This window comes from Mercenaria mercenaria, unplaced genomic scaffold (assembly GCF_021730395.1).
Source record: "Mercenaria mercenaria strain notata unplaced genomic scaffold, MADL_Memer_1 contig_4639, whole genome shotgun sequence".
NCBI lineage: Eukaryota > Metazoa > Mollusca > Bivalvia > Venerida > Veneridae > Mercenaria > Mercenaria mercenaria.
In genome coordinates this window covers 1-16,912 of record NW_026462883.1, presented here as the reverse complement: position 1 = coordinate 16,912, position 16,912 = coordinate 1, and the positions used below count along the sequence as shown (strand labels likewise).

At 32.9% G+C, this 16,912-nt stretch overlaps 1 protein-coding gene across 1 annotated transcript; it reads right to left on the bottom strand.

Annotated features, from left to right (window-relative positions):
* Positions 1 to 724: 724 nt before the first annotated feature.
* On the bottom strand, positions 725 to 9,858 carry LOC123559225 (heat shock 70 kDa protein 12A-like). Its single transcript, XM_045351030.2, has 5 exons — positions 9,786 to 9,858; positions 8,244 to 8,546; positions 7,658 to 7,879; positions 7,051 to 7,207; positions 725 to 5,179 (listed from the first exon to the last, which is right to left on the bottom strand). The coding sequence occupies exons 1-5, from the start codon at positions 9,786 to 9,788 to the stop codon at positions 4,119 to 4,121; spliced, it is 1,746 nt and encodes a 581-aa protein (XP_045206965.2). The 5' UTR covers positions 9,789 to 9,858; the 3' UTR covers positions 725 to 4,118.
* Between the last annotated feature and the right edge of the window lie 7,054 nt (positions 9,859 to 16,912).

Below are 16,912 nucleotides of genomic sequence, written 5' to 3'. Positions count from 1 at the left end.
GGTGAACCATTAGTCTTTCCTAAGAGACCCCATTGTAGGCTCACCATACAGCTGGTTTTTCCTAAATCATCAAACCTGTCCGGTTTTGCAGCAGAATCACCTTCAACCCCATTGTTTTGCCTCCCGAAACCTTCGAAACTAGAGACAAGAACGAAGTAAGGCAATTCAGTGCTATTACAACATTGACGGAAGAATTCTTTATGTGCACAACCAGTCAATGTCATAACAGCAGGCTGTAACCGTTAACAGACAAGGCGACCCAGTACACAAACCATACTGCAAGCTACCTTTAAACAGACAAGGAAGCGTCAGATCGACTTCCGGAACTAAGCGTAACAGAACACGACTCAATGATATAAAAGTTGAAACCGGTTATATATAGTGTATATTCTTTATTATAATAGTGTTATGGTTTTGAAATTATCATAATTTTATTTTCATGTGTTATAATTTATTCAATTACTTTTTGTTTTTAAATAATAACAACTCCTAAAGTAATTTTATTCTTCCAATATTAATTACAATAATTTGTATGAATTTCAATTATCAAAAGGAGATATTACTTGTTTTTTAATAAAAAGAGGGATAGATTTGTAAATAACCTGACCTTTATTATATTTGTTATATTTAGCATTTGGTTTCCCGGTCTAAGTTATTTTTAGTTTGAAATTTTTTGTTTCATGGATAATTATTAATGTATTTATTGGTATTGTATACATTTTGTGCCATTTCTAATGTCTTTAACAGTTGTTTTATCTATGTAGAAGGATTACAAAACAAGGAAGTAAAAGAGTGATTTAAACAGAAAATAAATGTGGTCTAAATTCAACCACATTATATTTTACTTCCTGTATGTTATATTAGGCCAAACTTATTCTACATTTTGTCTCTCGGTGTAGTGTTTAAAGTTTTTAACTGGAAACTATTTTTAAATAAAGACATATGTTTTCTTCATTTTAAATCATCTTTAATTTAATCATCTTTAGTTAAATCAGAGGTTTTTACTTGGTTTAAAACCTGTGGATTTTAAATTGTCCGGCATTGACCAGTGTTGACCAAGGGTCAAAAGGTCAAATGAGGTTATACTGTTTTCGCACAAACAATTCTTATACTACTACGGTTCTGTCCAGGTGGGATTTAAAGACTGCTTATCACAGACTCCTCCCCATCTTCAGTTAGACACAATCAAGGATGGAAGCGTAGTGTCTAACTGTAAAGTGGTTGAACACTACACATGCGGTGCGTCTCAAAACGATTGGGTCGTAACCTCTTTTTATGAAACGTTTTATAGTTTTACCAAATACAGTTTGAAAATTACCATGACCCAAAATGTTACGAAGTTTGACATCCCAATAAAAAGTTTCAAATTTTCCTAGCCTCGACTGCTGCATACATGTATTGACTGGAAATTATTTCGAAATTTCCTCCTCAGATGAATGACATCATTTTCTTCTTTAAACAACGACATGTATTAATATATTTAAAACAACGTTCTAATAAATTCGCACGTTATTCGCTTTCATCAGTGTAACATTGCCTCTGCCGCTGTGGTTTTAAACTAACGTGATGAAAGCATACTACATGAACATCAAAGATAAAAAAAATAGTTTATCCCGTTTCTTTTGTTGCTGGAATAGCAATTATGACTGTCATAAGAAATGAATGATTGCTTACTTTTTGTACAATTAGTCAATATATTTAATAAATGATTTAACTCTGCATAATTCATTTATAATCATAATATTCTTTCTCAACATTTTATTATCGTAACATTGAAAAATACATCATTTTACAATAAAAATCACTAATAATTCAACTATCCCTTTAACTAACTCAGACCTTGAAATAACCCCGGTTTGCAACCGCCCCGTTGGCTCATATATAAAAGATTAGAATGGTAATCACAAAGTTAAAAACGTTGTGCCATCAGATGACTCAATATTTAGATAATATAAGTAAGCTTAAATATAAACCACAACCACAGTTAACAGTTGTTCAACATGCCTATATTATATATCAACATGTCTGGTTATGTCGATATCATTTTGTTAAAGTCCCGTAAGGCTTTAGATTTTATGTTAAAACCCAATAAAGCAACTCTCCAAATAGAGAGTATGCATAGTTTAGAGATGGTATCTAAGGCTACGTATTCAATGACAACAGCAACAAATCAAGTGCAAAACTGAAGTGCATATCGCTTATCTCACACTAGCAATATTATAACATAGCACCGTGCAGTAAACACGGAAACGTTTGACAGCGACATCGGCTTCGTTGTTTTGGTGCATTAGCTAAAGAATGGTGATTGTCATTTCTTTTTAACTAACACAACCGTTTTATTTATACTAAAGGACATATGCATTATATTAACAGAAGTGTCTGCAACGGCAGATTCCGCAAGGTAAATCAATCAACAAAAAACTCATGTTTAGCAAAAACAGCCATTTTGAGACATATGATTTTTACGACAGACGGACCAAACAAAAAACAATTAGCTTTCCCAAAAAGTTGGTCAGACATATTCATTTCCTCAAGACCAATATAGAATAAGTCAAGTTGCACATAACAGGGTTTATTTATAGGTGTACGCACAAGTGAACAAACAGAATCCCAAAGAACTGTGGCCTTGGCCTTTACAGCCAAAAGTCTTGTATTGGTCCAAACTACCTCTGTGCGAATATCAGCCAGCGTATTTCTATGTTCAAGTAAAGATAAAAACGTTTGCTTCGGCACTTCAGTTTTCGATGATTCGCGATATCTGCAACATCTGAAACAGTATTGGTTTTCCGCATCAAAATAAGGTGGCCATAGTGTACTATTAAGCGAAATCATCTCATTACACTTGACAGAGATAATGTAAAGATATTACAAACTATGGTAAAAAAACACATTGTGTTTGCTCCAGTGGGGTTAACAGAATTAGTGGGACAAACAGCAAGTCATTTTCACTTGGAAATCTTAAAAATAAAAGTAACTGTATTTAAATCGAACTCTAAGAACGCAGCCCCCTGAAACTGTGACCCCATAGCAGCGTATGTAAGGATGTAAACACGAGAAACATATCCGCTAAAACGTAGAAGTAAAATATATAGTCAACGAGAGCAAAATGAAAAAAAAAACACATTAAGGCATCACCATGCAACTGTTAGTATTAACACACAATTGGCGAATTGAAACCCAATTTAAACCGACTTATTATGCGATTCTATTCTATAATTGGTTTTCACATAACATCTTGACATTACTACCAAAAGTTAAATTATATTTATTATATTATAACTGAGTTATATTTTAGTGTGGTTTTTCCTCTGTCACACTACAATAAAGCGGTCATTTTGAATTGATCATTATATATATCAGTGCATTTTTGCCCCAACCTATTGGCTAAATTTGGCCACATACCCACATAGAAGTGATAGTATTTTTCCCCTTGGGTGACAAAAATTCCCCTCAGAATTAAAAACAATATATGTTTCTACATATTTCAACCTAACCTCTTACAATTATTAAACATAATCGTTTGAAATGAATGGAAATGCAATTAATTTAGTCATTTATATTTTAGTGTGGTTTTTCCTCTTTGTCAATCAATACTGCGCGATTTCCCACTCTTAGAGGCATAGACCCCCCTTCCCCCAAAAGTGTAAAAATACTGCATACATATCAGAAGTGTTCATTGATTCATTGAAGGAATGTGTAGCCAAAAAAGTATGAAAGCACCAGTACTCAATATACATGAACTACAATATTTTGTTTTTACACTGTCACGTGATTACCTATCTAGCCCAACAAAAAGTTTTGAAAACAGCGTAATGTACAATTCTGAAATAAAGTTAAAAACATGTCTGGTGTTATTGAAGTGTATATTTTTCTAAGAAATATTTTCTCCGTCTACTTTAAAGCAATTAATAACTAAGGAAAAACTGTTTGAAATGTAAACCTAAATACTCAATCTGAAGACACTGATTTACGTTATATCAAATACAGTATAAGCACTTATTGTTTTTCCATGCAGTGAGACTTGTGTGCGTTTTATAGCAGGTTCATTCTCATTCTAAACGCGTCTATTTAAAACATGATATAAGTTTAAGAATAGAGCAACATTCATCATGCTGCTATTAACCTAAAAAGTCAATTCTCGCCCTGACCTTTTCACCAGTCTTTTTATCTTCAGCTTCTACAATGATCTCGGTTCCACCAAATGCCATAGAAACAGCGACTCCTCGACCAACGTCCTCAATAGGATCTTCGAAATCTATTGTTAAGTCTCCTATTTTCGAGCATCCTTCTGCGTCTACATATTCTGGGATTGTCTCTTCAGAAAGGTAAAATCTGAGATCCAATCGGGATTGGTATTTGTTAACAGTTCGACAACAGTGCTTAACCTGTGTTTCTCCTGTCTTAACTATCCAATGTTTTGTGACAAATATATGGAAAAGGTCACAACATCTATCACCAGTGTCTGTGCTGAACCTTTTGCTTTCAGGGTGTGTTCCTTTTATAAACGATCTACTTGTGCCGACACCGTATGTATACCTTAATATCCTCTCACTTACTGTCAAAGGATTATGTCCAAATATTAAAGCTCCTCTCAATACACTTGAGGAAGGACATGGAGGAATGACCACACGTTTCTGTGGAAAGGCCTCACGAAATGCTTCTTGTAACAACGGCGATTCTGAATAACCACCAACCATGAGAATTACATTGACATTTCTTAAACTCATGTCATTAAAGACTGATTTCACGTAATTAACTGTTGACTGTATAGACGGTCCAAACATGTAAAAGAATATAATTTTAGACATTTTTATTTTGTCAAGCTTTAATTCAACAATTTCGGCATATCTCGTTGATGCAATTACATCCTGGAATTTCATCCGTTTTTCCTGCTCACATAGTTCAATGAGGGATACGGGAAAACGCATGTTTATAAACCGTGCCGATTCAATTCTTATTTCCCGCTTCTTAGCCTCAAAGTCCCGCAACACATACAACCAATCTTCCGTTTCTTTCAATCTAAATGTCTCGAATACATTTTCGCCAACAAGTTCTCCAAGAAAATCTTCGAATGCCTTGTCTACCATGATTCCGCCCCATCCTCCCCCGTTTGCTGCTTTAGCTTCCCTTAGTGTGTCTGTGTCTTGAACTTCATGCACCGTGATGTTAATCGTTCCACCTTTAATTTAATTATGTAAATGATTAAATCAATACACTGTTGTTAAGCCCTTTCAAACTCTGTTCTACAATAAATCCATCAATTAGAATGATTTATTTCAACAATTATAAAAGATAAGTTTCGGTCAGAGATGTTTTCCTAATCATTTAGAAAAAAAGACCTGTCAGTTGAGAAGATGATGCAGATGGATATAACACGTTTATTATTTGATATGTGCGTTGTAGGGTTTGTTTGCGTTTTTTCCTTACCAAGGAATTATTTACAACTTATCTACAATTCGTCACTTGCTTCTGAACCCTTTCTTTAGAAAGATTTATTTTGAAAGAATAGTAAGATATACGGCATGACGTTCGTGTTTTTTTTTCTTGCAAAATAACAAATTTATCAAATTCACAGATGGACTTTGCAAATAACTTGGTAGTGCAGTATATAGAACAGTCAGGTTTTGGATAACGAATCAAACGCTGAAGTTGGTCACTGACAAAGTTTCCTTTTCTTAACAATCAACATTCAATTAGTACTTGTTTTTGTTTCAAAAGTACTTTAACTTACGAAGAGTCATCTCTACTTCGATTTTTGATAAAAGACCGAGCTAAAGCAATGTCTATCTGCTCTGTTGTAATCTGTACAAAATGCACAGTCCAGATGCATTATTTCTCTTCAATCACCATTATATACTTGAACGACGTAGACATTCTTTACGAATTTTTCCTGAGCTGTGTTTTGTTTTGAAATTTTCTGCAAAGGGTACGTTAAGCATGTGGATCGTATGCACAGCAAAAATGTCTATAGACACATATGTCTTGTGTTTTTATCATTATAACTAGGAATAATCTAGTCACCACTCAATACACAGTGACGAACTTTACTGATACATGATTGTAAGAACGATATCAAATATAAAATAAGACATTTTATACCGACGGTTCAACTGATATGTTATCATAAACTCTTCATATCGTACGTAAGTTATGACCTGTTACCCTTAAATATTTCGTATATTCCATAAACTTAATTTCGATGTCCGAACGTAAATACTTAGTTATTTTAGCGACGTAACTATTACATTTAAACGGATAAAAATGTGCATTACCTAGTTGTGTGGATAAGGCGTTTACATGTCTATATTAGGACTGTGTGTTCGAGTCTTACGCCTGACAATATCGCAATTGATATTATTATATTTTATCTGCATAAATACTCATGTAAATGTCAATAATTATGGAAAATGTCGGCCAAGGAATCTTTAAAACATTTCAGATCTAGATATAGATTATCGCTTGCATATAAAAGATTTTACAGGAAAAAATAAAGTAATTAAAAGTGTACTAAGAAAAATAACATGTCACAATAAAATTAAGAACGACAATATTCACAGCCAAAAAAAGGTAAGGAAATGATATAGAACCTTTTGTTACTTTCGTTTTATTGTTTAATATTTCCAGTTCGAAAACATCCTAATATATTGACTGAAATAAATGAGTGACTGGTAAATACTTACGCAATTTATTAATTAAAACATTTCGTTTATTTGTTGTTTATTATTATTATTTCTATTGTCATTACTACTACTATTATTATTTTGGATGTTGTTGTTACTACCACTTTTTGCCAACACCATGTTATAATGATATTAATCATTATCATTATCAACAACAACAGCAGCATTACAGAATCAATTTTCAAAAGGAAAGTACCGATTACGCAAATGCCAGAGACTAGTTCAGCGAATACACATTATAAATATATGATCATTTAAAACACTTCATGTTTTATTTCTCTAGTAGTATTTCATTAAATGTATTTGATTTTGAAACATTTTGAAAGATTTATTGTTTAAAACAGCTTTGACTTCTGATAAGACTAAATACCTCCTGCATCCAGGACCATGTATTTTGTGCCTGTAGAAAGATTGGATATTGTCATTTGACTCTCATCCGAAGTGGCATCAACAGGTAAATGACGGCAATATATAGATGCTGCTTCAGGTTCAAGAGCAATTGTCAGTTGCTCGTTTTCTATACCAGCCTGTAAAATAGAAAATGCGCATAAAGATAAAGTATTTCACATTTTTACAGCTCTTCAAACAAAAGGAAAAACAAAGACATTTTAAAATTTAAAGTTGTAAAACAGTTTAAAGCGTATTTTATCTATCGGTTTCATTCTACATTCATTTTTTAGTTTAAATTTTATACTTCGTAAACAAATATCTCGCAATACAACATATTTGTTCTTTAACAACATAAAAATAACTAAAAAGTGGTCTCTTAATACAAGTGGTCTTTTAAAAGACTCGTGCAAGTTTGACTGTACATATATCTTTCGTCTTTATCTGTCGCGTAAGTTAAACATCACGTATCTTTGTTAGATACATGTTACTTCTGAAAAAGATACCAATCAAAGCAGAAAATGTAGACAAATGAATAATAAGTAACAGTACAACGTCAGTGCCGTATTTAGAAATAAACAGAACTCTACCTTCGATGCCGCCTCTCTCATAAACTGCTTTGCAGCGTCCGACCATATTGCTGGAACTGTCAAAACCCAGTGAATTTCATGAGACCTTAACTCTCCGAAAATTCGTTGCCTTACAATTAGCATCATATCATCAACAAGGTATTTAATAGACATTGCAAATACATCCTTGGCTGGAAACTGCTTGCCCATTTCATCACTTATTTTCATCCCTCTTTTTATTTCCTGTACAAATATGATGACAATATTATAAATAAATGGTTTCAATTTGTAAGATAAACCTAGGAGAAATTGTCTATATGATAAGTGCTTCAAACCACAGTCAGCATATAATCACCAATTATTTTTGTTCGGTTTCTGATATTACTGTGTAAAAAAGCATCATATCATAAGGGTCTAAATGTGTTTGTTTTGTTTTGTTTCTTTTTTTATTATTATACAGCAACTGCTTGCCACAACTATCTTTCACTTAAGAAAGTTATTTTTAAAGGATGCATTTTAGCTTAAATAATTAGTAGAATATAAAAAAAAATAAAAAAGATACTCCTCTTTTAATATCATATTGATATATCACTTGAAATTGTTTTACCTTTCCAAGATTTTTGAAGAGTGACATTTTAAAATGTCTAAAGAAATAGTATTCCGTGTGAAGTTTTTTATCTGCAAGCTCTCTGTATCTATTTTCTGCGTCGTAACCAAAAGAATCAAAGGTCCCATCTGGTTGCAATAATATACACGTTGGCGTCTTCTCTGTGGTAAGTGTTCCTGCATTCCAAACTTTAACAGTGGCCTTTGTTGGATCTTGTTCATATTCGTGCTTGAAAGAGAAAGCCCAACCAGAAAACGCTGTTCCAAAGTCTATTGCCCCAACCAACAATCGGGAACGACTTGCCTTGAAGAAAAGAATAAACTCGCATGAAAAGCACTATATATTGTTGATCCATTCTAATATATACCCTAATTTAAGACTGTTTTCTATTTCCGGTTAAAAGCGTCCATGGGTTCATATTCTGAATAACTGAAAAACAAACGCTCGAAACAACAACGTTCAACACCTCGCAATAAGCCTTTAGCAGTGTATGTATGAATGTGCACATTAATAACATATACAAAAAGTACTTAGACAAAGTGAAACATAAAAACATTGATAGATATCCAAAAGGGCTCTCCATATTCCAAGAGGTCAACGTCTCGTAATATTAGCTTCGTCACTGGTTTGGACCGGTTCATTTAACGAAAGGATTATCCTTTTCTCGAAAAGAACAAAGAAGCGGAAAGACAACTTCGTCCTTTGTACATGTAAAAAGGGGCATAGATATTTAATTTAGAAATTAATGGCACGATAAATCGTAAGTTGTATAACAGTTAACAGAATCCCGATATAGAATATATACATGTATTTTGTTGGTAAATCACATAGACTGTTACAGTAATTATCTGTGTAACTTAAATATGTTACAAAGTACTGAACATTATCCTTCAAGCAGCAAAAGTTATAAACTCAAATGCTTATAACATTGATAAAAAAAACAAAAATAGATATCAAATAGAAATAGCAATCTTTCAAAAAACGCAATCCGATAGCAGTGCATGTACTGCTTTGTACTTGACTGACTTGCATATACAACATTGATGTAGAAAATAATATAATAGGCGAAAAAATAAAAACAAAAACGCCATAGAATGATCAGTGTCAAACACTCCACTTGGGAGTTTCAGCTATAGCTGTTATTAATTCTACATGTACGCATACAGTATCGATATATTTAACATGTTTGTACAATGCGAACATTGCAGAAAAATCTCTGTAACGTAAACACCTTCCTACATATTAGATAGACTTTTTTCCTTCTTAGTAAAGTGACTTTTCTTGAGTCAAACCCTCTTTAAAATAATATTAACATTTTATAGTTTCAAAAGGTTGTTGTTGTATTTCTGATAAGATTTACATTCGCGACCTATAAATGTATAAATCGAAAACGAAATTAAAATGTGTACTGAATTTTAATAAATTTACAATATTTTGTACATGGTTTTATTTCACAAACTTAAGGCGAAATTTAAACATATTTTTACGATAAAAGATTTTAAAAACCCGATATATGTTCAGTCAATATGTTAAATGACCTACCATTTCAGTTGTGTTTCTACTTGTCTCCGCTAATTTCGATTTTAAACAGGAAGTGATATCAGAAAGAGGTTTGATAACCATTCTGCCAACTTTACAATTTACACATGTAAATAGTTGTTTGCTATTATGTGCTAAACCTGGTATAATCAAAGCCATTGAAAAAGCATACACTTATTGATTAGTCAAAACTATTATCTAAGGTCCAAAATGTTTAATCACATGACATGAACAATAATATTCATAGTTCTTTCTACTTACGGTTTTAGTCTAGCAAACTTCAGTGTTGAACTATAGACGGGTCAATTGCGCAAACTATTTAACAACTGTATGGCCATCCGTCAAGATCACATTTTAATTATAATCAAGTGACAGAAAATTTGTGTAATAGTGGTAAAATAAAATTTCTTTTGATTGATAATAACCTGATAAGAATGTTAACCAAACCTTACTTATTAATACTACAAAGCAGACGATATTTACATGTGTGAATAATGCCTCTGTCTTTTATGTGAAATAAACCTTTTTATAGTATGTGGGTATGACATGCTTATTAAATAATCAGTCAGGCATAGCAGTGCCTGTATTTGAAATTTTAGTGTGTCTTTTTTGTACTTTCACATATTTTACGTAAACCTTAACACAGCACATATCATTTACTAGTCTTTTTTTAATAAAAGTAAGTTGTATTTTAAATGATTAAAGTTTGATATTTCTTCTTCAGACATTACGACCTGTATTCATCAACGTTAAATTGAGAACAAAATTAGAATTTTGCTAAAGTCTTTTGATATCAATGTTATCAGTCTTTGCAGATATGGGCGGAAGGGGTTCGGTAAACCTCACCCCTCCCAGCCCATATCAACATCGACCGGATAACATTGACATCAAAAGACAGTAGCCTAGTATCCGTTATAAATCTATGTTAAAGGCACAACCAACAATATAAAATATTTTAAGTATTGAATAAATATATACGCATGTGTAATAAGCCGTTAGATATGTTTTTGTTAGTTTATAGTTTTTTAATGAAACTGTCGATAGTTTTTTTTTTAGGTGCAACTGATTCATATTATAAAGAACACAATTTTAGGCGTTGTTTTCAGGTTATTGCTGGAGAAACCACAAAAGTCCTTGTAACATTTTATAGAAAAGGATAAGAACATGAACGTGTGCACAAATTGTATAAACAAATATGAGAATGCATCAAATAATAGGTACCAGGTTCAGCGGACTAATATACAGTGTATTCATAAACAAGTGTAAACTTTGTTATAGGTGCGCAGTATTACTTCAAAACCGGTTTAAAGTACTAAGTTGTGTTTCTGTTGTGTTTCTGCCACTAACTCATCTATTTTCCTTTCCCAGTTTGTTTTGTCTTTATTGTCTATATATATTTTTCTTTGTCCTTGTGTTTTTTGTATATTTTTATCATGTACACGTCCATACACTCACTGATATGGGGTGGCACTGTGAGGCGACTGCGTTCTTTGAACGCGGTTTCTAACCTTGTTTGGTTGCTTTTAGACTGGTCAACCAGTCAAAATAATTTGACTGACCAACGATACGATGCGCACCAGATAACGGTATCCTCGAGCGTCTTGAAACAACAGTAGCAATTTTATGTGAATTAAATGAAAATACAAAAACAAAAGGACTAAACAAATAATGACATGTAAATGTACAACATAGCCAATTCTTATTGTATATGATATACAGCTATAATCTGATCTAATATTACATTTAACATAAATACCATCGGTTAATCAATTTGATTTGTGCCTTGATTGTGAATAAACAACAACACTATCGTGTAATAAATTTAGGTTCTTTTTTAAGTGTGACTTAACAAGGACATTCAATTTTAGATATAGCGTGCTTAAATCACTGCACATGCCACCATGTTTCAGCAAGCATTCATGTCTTTTTAATACTTATTTGGTCCTCACAATTGAAACTGTACATGTATTTGTAAGTTCTGTATTCACATTACAGATAAGATTGTCAAAGCCATGATAACAATTTAGCCTATATAGATAGCATTTAACTTTTTGTTTTAATTAATCAATATTCAATACATTTCTATACATCTGATTATTTGTTTGTTTTGGGTTTAACGCCGTTTTTCAACAGTATTTCAGTCATGTAACGGCGGGCAGTTAACCTAACCAGTGTTCCTGGATTCTGTACCAGTACAAACCTGTTCTCCGCAAGTAACTGCCAACTTCCCCACATGAATCAGAGGTGGAGGACTAATGATTTCAGACACAATGTCGTTTATCAAATAGTCACGGAGAACATACGCCCCGTCCGAGGATCGAACTCACGACCCCGCGATCCGTAGACCGACGCTCTACCTACTGAGCTAAGCGGGCGGGTCTCATCCGATTATTACACAGGCGTCTTAATAGGGTATACCGACGTATTTATCGTAATAGGCATCTGCTATTTCCTTGTGTTACAACTGTGATTTATGTGTGTGTATGTTTTTTTCTTTTCAAAATGTTCTCAAGATTAATTACAAACATAACATATCTGATTTCTTCTCTATATTTAAAGGAGTTACCTATAACAGAACAGAACATTTTCTTTATTTTGAAGACATAGATTACAAAATACAAGTATTCTGCAATAACATGTGAGCAAATAAGTATTATAGAAAAACAATAGCTTTTATAAAGTCCTCATTTGTTAAATCAGTTTTAGTTGTTTCAAAGATTAACAAATCAATTTCAAGACTTTATCCAATGTCTTTCTATCTTTGAAAATTTTAGGTTTTTGCTACTCATGTTCATGTTTGCGTTATTTATGTATATCTAAAGGCAAACATCACTGGGAGGACGCAAAATGAAATATATTAGAAGCCCTTTCCTGTTTATTTATGATGTCAATTTCCTTAAAGGTACTCGAAAAGGAGTTGATATTTATTTTTTTTTTCTTTCTTTTTTAATAAATTTTATAGCAGGTACATTCTACTGGTGCATTGTTACGGCAGGTGCATTGACTAAGTGATGTTGTTATTATTTCTGGTTCTTTGGAAATTAATTAAACTGTATAATAGACTTACACTTAAGCTGGTATTAGGGGTGTTATGGAAATCGTGTTATGGACAGACCTCAACATATATTTTACTTACAAAATGTAGTTGCGTTAAATCCTTAAAAGTTTATTTGGATCTTGCAATAGATTTGACTGTAACAGTTATCTTCGATTTCTTCGTATTGGATATTGTTTAACTACGCCTAGATAAATTAAACACTAGATCGATATAACGTTAACATATTCCATTCAGTAGGAAACAAATAACACTTAAACAAATAAGCTTCTATTTTTAGTATTATATCCCGTCTATTTTTCGCGATAGCTAAACAGGAAGTAAATTTGAAAAAAAATCGAGTGGACTTTAAACAGCACAGATAAAAAATGGGTGACTACAAGACCAAGCTTGTGATCGCTGCTATAGATTTTGGAACAACATACTCGGGTTATGCTTATTCTTTTAACCATACTTTAAAGAGAGATCCGTTAAAGGTTAGTTTCGTTTTCGATTTTTCTACAGATTTTGTAGAAGTTATATAATTATACGATTAAAAATATCAACTATTTCATACGATACCGTCTTCAGCGAAAACAGGAGTGAACAATTAATTTAGTACAATGTTCGTATACTTGGATTAATGAGACAATAAAACAATAAAAATATTTAAATGAAATACGTTTAATTTAAATTTACTAACGCATGATATTTTGCCAATAGTTTACAATGAATGTTTTTAATAAATGTCATACTAGGGTTATTTTGTGGGTAAGTTTATATACATTCGTGAAAAGAGAACTGGAATAGTTTCAAATTGAAAGTAACTTAAATATTTATGTGGTGTTTCCTACCAGAATGTTTATCTTCTAGACTAAATAAAAAAAATGAAAATAAAATATTATTTTGTTCGTTGCGTTTCACTCGATATTGCTGAAATTGCATATTTAAAGAACCTATGCCCTGACATATTGGAATGCAAACAGTTAACATAATTTTATGGTCATCTGTTGGGGTTGACTGCTGTTACCATACTAAAATTGTCAGATATATTTTACAAAGTGGCCAAAAACTGAATGTTTGAGAGTTTCTATTCAAGTTAGATATTCTCTTAAATAATAGATAAATTGCAAAATAGTAAAAGCAGTTTTATATAAGAATAGATCATGAAACGAGCGAGTATGTTAACTTTTTTAACTTGTGCGACAGAATGTTTTTGATTGTTAATGCATATAAAATAATCAAGTAGTAACTGTAAAATACCAAGAGTATATATATATATATATAAATAGACATAAACTAAACGACTATATTCATGAAAAACCATGTCGATCAAAATGTGTAACATAGAATCTTTTTACAAACTTATCGAAACGTATTTAAAAAGTTCTTAAGGCAATCAAAATGTAATAATCTTTCGAAGTTCTTATTTAGCTCATCTGAACCGAAGGTACAGGGTGAGCTATCAGTATGAGTTGGATGGTCCGGCGTCCGTCGTCCGTCTTCCACATTTTTACTTAAACATCTTCTCCCCTAAAAGTACTGGTAAAATAACACCAAATTTGGTTTGTAGCATCCTGACGAGGTCCTCTATCAGGTTTGGTAAAATGGGGGCAGATTGCTATTTTTAGGGGCCGCTAGAGCTAAAAATAGAAATACCTTTCAACGACTTATTCTCATGAACCGCTTGTTGGATCTTCATTAAACATGATCTGTAGCACCATTATGTTATCCTCTCCCAAATTTGCACAAATAGGGACACTTTTCCCCTTTTAAGGGCCGCTAGAGCTAAAAATAGAAATACCTTTAAACGACTTCTTCTCATGAACCGCTTGATGGATCTTCATCAAATTTGGTCTGTAGCATCATTATATGGTCCTATCCAAAATTTGATTAAATGCGGGCACTTGGCCCCTTTTAGGGGCCACTAGAGCTAAAACAGAAATAACTTTAAACGGCTTCTTCTCATGAAACACTTAATGGATCTTCATCAAACTTGGTCTGTAGCATCATTATGTGATCCTCTCCCAAATGTGGACAAATGGGGGCACTTGGTGCCTTTTAGGAGATGCTAGGTCAAAAAATAGAAATACCTTAAACAACTTCTAAGTATAAACCGCTTAATAGATCTTCATCAAACTTGGTATATAACATCATTATATTGTCCTCTCCCAATTTTGTTCAATTAGGTGCACGTCGCCCCTTTTAGGGACCGCTAGAGCTAAAAAAAGGAATACCTTTAAATGACTTCTTCTCATGAACCGCTTGATGGATCTTCATCAAACTTGGTCTGTAGCATCATTATATGGTCTTCTCCCAAATTTGTACAAATGGGGGCACTTGGCCCCTTTTAGGGGCCGCTAGAGCTAAAATTAGAAATACCTTTAAACGACTTATTCTCATGTACCGCTTGATAGATCTTCATTAAACTTGGTCTGTAGCATCACTATGTTGTCCTCAAATTGGGGAACTTGGTCCCTTTTAGGCGCTGCTAGATCTCATAATAGAAATACCTTAAATAACTTCTTAGTATGAACCGCTTAATGGATCTCCATCAAACTTGGTCTGTAACATTATTATATGGTCCTCTCTCAAATTTGTACAAATGGCGGCACTTTCCCCCTTTTAGGGACCGCTAGAGCTAAAAATAGAAAAACCTTTAAATGACTTCTTCACATGAACCGCTTGATAGATCTTCATCAAACTTGGTCTGTAGCATCATTATATGGTCATCTCCAAAATTTCTTCAAATGGGGGCACTTGACCCTTTTTAGTGGCTGCTAGAACTAAAAATAGAAAAAAACTAGCTAAACTGTAATACTGCATATTGTTTTTTTTCTATTTTAAATTTAATACTTCGTCACAAGCAATAGCTAATAAGGTCAAGGTCTGTCTCAGGTGAGCGACTTAGGCCCATTTGGGCCTCTTGTTTAAATTGTATGCAAACTAAAATTGTGTGATACATTGGCTCCAAAAGGGACACATCAAGATATTTGTGTCAGAACTGGCGAGTTCTTATTACGAGAACTATCAGTGGGATTACTTTTCAATGATATTTTTTTCCTGCTGTTTGATTGCTAAATTAATAATAAACGTCAATGGTTATATGTTCACACTAGAACTTCAGGGGATCTGTTATAAATTTAGCTGAGTATAAATTATTGGACAGTCGTGTTGTACTTCTAAAATATTTCAAACGAAATCAATGGAATATAATAATGATGTTCTTCGTTCCAGGTATACGCAAACATCTGGACAGACGAAAATGGCAAATTGCAAACTACAAAAGCGCCTACGACTGTCCTCTTTGATAAAGACGGAATGTTCCATTCGTTCGGATACGAGGTAAATTTTTAGTTGAAAATTAACGTTGTTTTAATATCTTCTAACGAAATGTTTGATAAATTTATGCACAGCAGATTTTCAGAAATAATATGATGGAACCAAAGGCCTTACCTCGATTTTGGTATTTTCGGTGAAGCAATTCTTTCTGATGAAATGAACTTTTAAGCAAAAGGCTTCTGGATTTAAGAACATGAGAAAAATACACTCATTAATACAGTCATATTTCTTGCTGTTATTTGATTATTAGGCTGAAAAGACATACGCCGATTTAGCTGATGACGACGAACACCACGGCTGGAGGTACTTTAAACATTTCAAAATGAACCTGCATGGGAACACTGTAAGGAAAACCAACTGTTTAGAATTTTTTATGTTAAAGATATAGCGATCAAACTTTCTCTCAGCTCGTCATTAAAACATGTAGAAAATATGTCATAAATGTACAGTAGGTTTATAAACTTTATACTTTGTATTTTTCAGCTAATATAGACAGAAGTGAAATTTTATCAAAGTTCATATGAAATTACTTTATCCTTCCCGTTTGACAATATTGCTAGTTATCTGTTTTATCGAACCGTATTTAAATAGCACAATGTTTTGTAATTATGTATGATTTCAACGTGTCTGTCAAATCTGTCCTAGCGACTGAAACGTACAATGCAAATAAAAGACGACCAGGGGAACAGAATGTTGGCTATAGACGTTTTTGCGGCAGCAATCAAGTTTCTAAAGGATCAACTCTTTGAACAGT